At 36.4% G+C, this 7,349-nt stretch overlaps 1 protein-coding gene across 1 annotated transcript; it reads right to left on the bottom strand.

Moving 5' to 3' along the window:
• Positions 1-1,524: 1,524 nt before the first annotated feature.
• Positions 1,525-2,229, bottom strand: LOC127107483 (histone H3.2-like). The gene has a single exon (XM_051044766.1). The coding sequence runs from the start codon at positions 2,089-2,091 to the stop codon at positions 1,681-1,683; it is 411 nt and encodes a 136-aa protein (XP_050900723.1). The 5' UTR covers positions 2,092-2,229; the 3' UTR covers positions 1,525-1,680.
• Between the last annotated feature and the right edge of the window lie 5,120 nt (positions 2,230-7,349).

Below are 7,349 nucleotides of genomic sequence, written 5' to 3'. Positions count from 1 at the left end.
AATGTCTCCCTTCAATCGTCTCGGTCGCCCTCAAATAACTCAAACACAACCCAACTACTCTGACATGGGTCATGAACTCAACTATGGCGGTACCCATTCGATGCATACACAAGACTACACTGATTTGTCTGACTATCTTAGGCAATCTCCTGCAGTTGGTGGTGATGTTCCTGGGCCCTCAGATACTCAAACACCTGGGATGATTCATCAACGTGGGTTATGGCCACGAGTTCGGGTAGCTAGGGGATGCGGGACCGGAGGTCAGTTAGGTGATTTTGGTCATCGACATTAGTCTTTTTGTGTAAACTGGTATTAATATGAATATGAATTCGTCTAATTTCGACTTTATCTATCATGTACAATATTTTTTTTAAAATACGAAACACACACAGGTGTCAGACCAATTGACGTCTCCTTTAAAATTTAACACATAGGCACTAATTGGATTGACAACACAATATGGCCTAGTCAATCCAATGGGCGCCTCCTCTCTAAGTTTAAGAGCAAGCGCCAATTCATCTGGTCCCTCCTCTTCAAAGTGGAGTAGATTGAGAAATCTTTTTTAAATAGGGTTATTTTAGGATTTTTTTTGAAAAACTAGGTTATTTTGGTAAAATATTCAAAATAATTAAAATAATGAAAAAAAGTTAAAATAAAATGAAAATAATTTTAAAAAATTAAAATCAAATAAAGATAATAAAAAAATACTAAAACATAAAATGTTTTATTTTGGGAGACAATTTTAAAATCATATTATCTATAGTAACATCATTTTTTTAAGTTGTCTAATGACAAAAACTCACTCAAATAAACAAGTGGAGTGTGCATATTCTAACCAACACTTATACAACTAATATCCATACATAACTACCAACAAAAGAACATCTCTCATCACATTCACTGAAATCTAATCTCTTTAATTTATTAAATTAAATATATTATAATAATAGTTCAAAATGATTCAATAGTAAAGATTTGCACTTTATTTTCCGGTGGATTTCTCACCGGAGACAAGCCAACTGCTAAAACTTCAAACATACAAGTCACTAGTAAAATTGGCCTAAATCAGACAAAGGACAACTTAAGAAATCAGAACTATAAAAGTACATTGGATTATCTAACCAATTTACAATTCAAATAGAATTCTAGCAAACATTGCAACAAAAACCAGCCTTCAAATCTTACCAAAACTCTTACAAAACCTAAGTTCGGCTCTTTTAAATTACAAGTGAACTTCAAAAAATTCAAAAAACAGAAGTGATTATGAAAAATGATTAATACAATTGCACGAACACCATGCACCATGTCAAACATAAGCACCATTAATGTTAATGTTAATGATAGACTTTATCATCTTTCTAAAAGACATCAAACCATACTTGAATACTTGTGGTGTATGTGTTCTCATTACATCTTATATGTAAACAAATAATTTTTTATTATTTTGATATAAACTGAATTGGTTTTTAAGGGATAATTTAGTATTATTGCAGATGCACATTTGATTCTGGAAATAGGACTGGATAAGCAGAAACAGATCTGATTAGCAGAAAACACAAGTACATATCAAACTAAAGCAGAAAAAAACTAAATAACATAACCACACTATTTAAAATTCACACACTAATTTTAGGCCTACAAAATTTAAAATTTAGGAATTGAAATTGTAGTAGATACAAACTAAGCTCTCTCTCCTCTGATTCTTCTTGCAAGCTGAATGTCCTTAGGCATGATGGTGACTCTCTTTGCATGAATAGCGCAAAGGTTTGTATCTTCAAACAGTCCAACCAAGTAAGACTCAGCAGCTTCCTGAAGAGCAGAAACGGCACTGCTCTGGAACCTCAGATCCGTTTTGAAATCCTGAGCGATTTCACGAACAAGACGTTGGAATGGAAGTTTTCGGATAAGAAGCTCGGTGCTCTTTTGGTACTTACGGATCTCTCTCAAGGCAACGGTTCCTGGTCTGAACCTGTGTGGCTTCTTCACTCCGCCGGTCGCCGGAGCGGATTTCCTAGCGGCCTTTGTTGCTAGCTGCTTCCGGGGAGCCTTGCCGCCGGTGGATTTGCGAGCTGTTTGTTTTGTACGTGCCATTGAGAACCGAGAGAAGATTCTAGAAGATTGATGGTTCTTACAATTGATGTATGGATGTGAATATGGTGCTTGTGATTATTGGTCTGAAAAAAAAATGTTTTTATAGATGAGAGTTGAGTGTGTTTTGAATTGAACGCGCTTGTGAAGTGAAATTTTGGAGGGAGGGAGTTTTGGTTTTCGTATCAATCCGCGTGTTTGTCAATCTAACGGTTGCGATTCGCTCAGATGATAGCGCACGGATTGCGCTTTTATTTATCCTCTCTTTCCATGGCTTCGAGTTGGTTTGGCGCCATCATACTTTGTGTTTTTTCATATTTTTTTGGTTTTTGCGTTTTTTGGTTTAGAGTTACTAACTTATTTGGTTTGGAGTTTTTGAGTTTTTTAATTTTGATCTATTTTGTTCCCCATTTATGAGAATAAATTGAATTTTTTTATAAGAAAAAAACTAATTAATAAACTCATTATAGCACAAGTCATACTAAAAATGTAAGCAGCATAACAGTTAACAAACAACTCAAAAATAAAACAAATATAAGAACCAACTTCTATCCTATCATAAACTAGCAACTCGCGATATCTAACAATCATGTCATACACAAACCAAATATAATATATCATTAGGGTTGGAAATGAGTCGAATCGAGTCGAACTCACCTCAGTTCGGCTTGACTCATTAAAAATTGGTTCAGCTCAAATCGATTCAGGCCGTCATATTGCAGATTGCAAGAGTGATGTGCCGACTTGTTATAATTGCGACGAATAGGATCATATTAGTATTAATTGTCAAAAATCAAAGAAGGTTCAGTTTGGAGGGAAAAAATTTGCTTTGACTAGGTCAGAGACTACTAGTTCAAACAGATTGATTCGAGCTACGTGTTTTATTAATGGTATTTTGTTGATTGCTATTATTGACACGAGTGCAACGCATTCTTTTGTTTCACTTGATTGTATTGAAGGTTTGGTTTGAAATTGTCTGTTATGGTTGGGAGTATGGTCATCAATACACCAGCTAATGGTTTGATGACTTCTTCCTATAAGTGTTTGAATTGTCCACTGACTATTTATGGTATGAGTGTTTGGATGGACTTAGTATGTCTAACATTGAATCAAATTGATGTTATCCTTAGAATGAATTGGTTGGAGTTCAACCATGTTCATATCAGTTGTTTCGACAAGTCTGTGTCATTTCTAGAGTTTGATACAAGTAACGACTTGTTTGTGTCTGGAAAGCAAGTGGGTGAGTTCATGAAGGATGATGCTGAGGTGTTTATGATATTAGATTCTATGAAGGCTTAAAGCAAAGTTGTGATTGGTGAATTATCAGTGGTGTGTGATTTTCCAAAAGTGTTTCCAGATGATACTAGTGATTTTTCGTCGGAGGGTGAAGTTGAGTTCGCCATAGACTTAGTACCTCGCATTAGTTTTGTGATGATGGCTCCTTATAGGATGCATGCTTCAAAACTAAGTAAGCTGAAGAAACAATTGAAAGAGTTGGTTGAAATGAAGTTTGTTCGACTGAGTGTTTCGTTGTGGGGAGCACTGGTGTTGTTAGTCAAGAAGAGAGATTGTATCATGAGGTTGTGTGTTGACTATCGATAACTAAGTAAATCTACTATCAATAATAAGTATCCACTTCCGAGAATTGACGATTTGATAAGTCAGTTGGCTGGTGCTAGTGTTCAGTAAGAAGTAAGTTTTCTCGGGCATGTGATTTCTAGTGGTGGTATTGTTGTTGATCCTTCGAATATTGATGCAGTGTTGCAGTGGGAGACTCTGAAGTCGGTTATTGAGATCATAAGTTTTATTGGTTTGGCTGGTTTTCTTGGTTATTTAAGGCTTTTCGAAGTCAGAATTGCCTTTAACTTAGTTGACTTGAAAGTTTCAAGCTTATGTTTGGGATATGCATTGTGAATAGAGTTCTCAAGAAGAAGTTGACATCTGCTCCAGTTTTGATTTTGTTGAATCCAAGTTTGTCCTTTGTTGTATATTATGATGCTTCAAAGATGGGTCTAGGTGGTGTGTTGATGCAGAATAGCCAGGTTGTGGATTATACTTCCGGGAAATTTAAGGTTCATGAGAGGAATTATCCTATGCATGTTCTGGAGTTGGCAACCATGGTATTCGTGTTGAATATTTGGATGAATTATATGTTTGGTTCCAAATTTGAAGTGTCCAGTGACCACAAGAGTTTGAAGTATCTATTTAATCATAAAGAGTTGAACAATAGGCGGAGAGGATGGCTTGAATTTTTGAAGATTGTGATTTTGGCTTGAGTTACCATTAGGGTAAAGCCAACGTTGTAGCTGATGTGTTGAATAGGAAGTCATTACATATGTCAATATTGATGGTTCAAGAATTGGAAATTGATTGAGCAACTCAAAGATCTGAGTTTGGTGTGTTAAGAGACTCCTAATAGTGTGAAGTTAGGTATGTTAAAACTGGCTAGTGGTATCCTTGAAGAAATCATAGAAGGTCATAAAATCGACTTGGGATTGATCAACCGGTTCATGCTGATCGACCAAGGTAAAAGAGGTGATTTCAAAATCGACGAGAATGGTGTGATGAGATTCAGAGACAGGGTTTATGTACCTGATGTACCAGAACTTAAGAAGGGTATTCTTGAGGAGGGTCATATTAGTGGTTTGAGTACCCATCCTAGTGCCACTACGATGTACCAAGATTGGAAGAAAATGTTTTGGGGCCCAGTAATGAAAAATGAAGTAGCTGCGTTTGTTTATGGTTGTTTGACTTGTCAGAAGTCGAAGATTGAACATCAAAAGTCGATGGGTTTTATGCAACCGTTGAGTATTCCCGAGTGCAAGCGGGAAATCATTTATATGGATTTTGTGACGAGTTTGCCGAAGACGACGAAGGGATGTAATTTCATTTGGGTTATTGTTGATAGACTGACTAAATCGGCTCATTTTATTCCGATTATAATCAGTTATCCTTTATAGAAGTTATCTGAGTTGTATATTAAGAAGGTTGTTACCTTAGATGGTATCCCTTTGAGTATTGTCTCGTATAGAGATTTGAGTTTCACATCAAGGTTTTGGAAGAGTTTGCAAGAAGCGCTGGGCACTAAGATGAAGTTGAGTTTCGTTTATCATCCACATACGGGCAGTCAAACGAATAGAACCATCCAATGTTTGGAGGATCTGTTGAGGGCTTGTGTGCTAAAACAAGGAGGTGCTTGAGATAGTTACTTTTTATTGATTGAGTTCACCTACAACAACTGTTTCCATTTTGGTATTGGAATGGCATCGTTCGAAGCTCTGTATGGTAGGAGGTGTAAGACACCTTTGTGTTGGTATGAATCGGGTGAAGTGTTGTGCTTAGACCTGTGTAGAAAACCTCAGAGAGAAAAAATTTGATCCAAGAGAAAATGAAAACTTCGCAGAGTTGCCACAAGAGTTACCATGATAAGAGGAGGAAGGCATTTTAGTTCCAAGAGGAAGATCATGTGGTTTTGTGAGTTACTCCAGTAACCGATGTTGGTGAAGTTTAAAGTCTCAAAAACTCACGCCACATTTTGTTGGTTCGTATCTGATCTTGCAGAGGATATGAGAGATGTCCTATCGGATTGTCTTTCCACCACCACTTGCTAATATTTGTGATGTTTTTCTTGTGTCTTAGTTGAAGGATAACTTGGGAGCTGGAGAGCCAAATGAGAGAGTCGTATTCGACTCTGTTTCCTTTCGGTAAGTTTTTAGGGCAAACATTCATTAAATAGGGGAGAGATATAACACTCATAAATTTGATGAATGATTAATGAACATGAATTTATTTTTGTGATGGCATGAATTATATGTTGAGTTAAGTGAAATTCACGTATTGTTTTACCATGGAAATTATGCGTTCATGTTAGTGATGATCGTGTGAGTTGGTGTTTGTATGTGTGGTATGATTTAGATAAATAAAACCTATAAAAATCATGATTAATCAAAGGAAATGCATGTTAATCGATAGATACATGATGTATTGATATTAGATAATGTTTTCCATATCGTTGTTGATCGATTTGAAAACTAGGAAGGGAAAATCGGAGTTCTCAATTGAACTTCATGAACAAAAACGCAGTTCTATTTTCTATTTCAAGGTGACAGGCGTCACCCTCATGACGACCAGATCATCGTGGCCTTTAAGGTGCTAACGGGCGTTAGCTTCCCGGCGGGTAGACTATCAGGGTCCCCAAGCCCGATTTTGTGGGGCGAACGTTGTAAGGATGACAAGTGATGTGGCATAGGAGGATGACGGGCGTCACTTTGGTGACAGGCAACCCGTCTTGCTTCCAGAATGAGCATCATTTTCTCAGTTTCATGGAATTGAATTGTCGGTTTTGAGTTTTGAGGTTGTGTTGTGATTATGCTACTTTTTAGACATTATTAGGAGGTATTTTTATGTTTTTATTACTTACTATAGAATTAATAATTTTTTGTAATGTTGTGCATAATTGTGGTAATTGCATGGTGATAATTTTGGCGATATTATATGTTATTGGAAATCATGTATCATGGTGTACGGACTTCGGTCCAATATTTGTGTGCTTTGATCCGATGGTGTGGATTCAGGAGCGAGTAGTTAAATCCTGATGGAAATCAATGAAGTGTTACTAAAGGTGTTAGTAAAGAATTGGTGTGCTCTAATTCTAAGGACGAAATTTAGTAGCGAGATGGACTTGTGTTGTCCATAATGGTACCACATGCATGTAGAGTCGTGGACTTAAGTACATTGCATCCATTGTTTGCATATGTAATTGAATGATTTTGTTGATACTGGTGGCTGAGAATACTTATGTGGTTAATGTGAGTGAATTGTGTTGAAATGATGTGAATGAGATTTGTGATTGTTGATGTTTGTGTTAGGCTGCCCTTGCATACTTTTGCACCATCATATATTTTAAGCGTATTCTCTCCCTTTTGTTGTTTGTGTGGTTATGTGCTCTTTCTTGGGGTATAAGATAGTAGGTAAATGAGTAGTTTCTTAGAAGCTAAAGGACTGCGTCGAGGTTATTCTTGTTTTCCCATTTTATGCAATATTTAGATTTCGTTGCTTTGGTTTGTAACATTGAGCGGGCAAACGTTTATTTTATTATTTATTATTATTCTGATGTTGTTGATGCGAGTATTAGACTGATAACTTGTTATGTAATATGTTGTTGAGTTACTTTATTTGAATTATGTTCCACTGCGATGAGCCTATATGAAGGCGAGTCTATGATGTCAGATGTTTAAGTATTACATGTTTTATCTAACCCA

Source organism: Lathyrus oleraceus, chromosome 7 (assembly GCF_024323335.1).
Source record: "Lathyrus oleraceus cultivar Zhongwan6 chromosome 7, CAAS_Psat_ZW6_1.0, whole genome shotgun sequence".
NCBI lineage: Eukaryota > Viridiplantae > Streptophyta > Magnoliopsida > Fabales > Fabaceae > Lathyrus > Lathyrus oleraceus.
The sequence above is the reverse complement of the archived record's forward strand: the minus strand, read 5'-3'. Positions and strand labels throughout refer to the sequence as shown.

Excerpts from the sequence above, each read along its gene's own strand:
- LOC127107483 (XM_051044766.1), bottom strand. The coding sequence starts at position 2,091 with ATGGCACGTACAAAACAAACAGCTCGCAAATCCACCGGCGGCAAGGCT.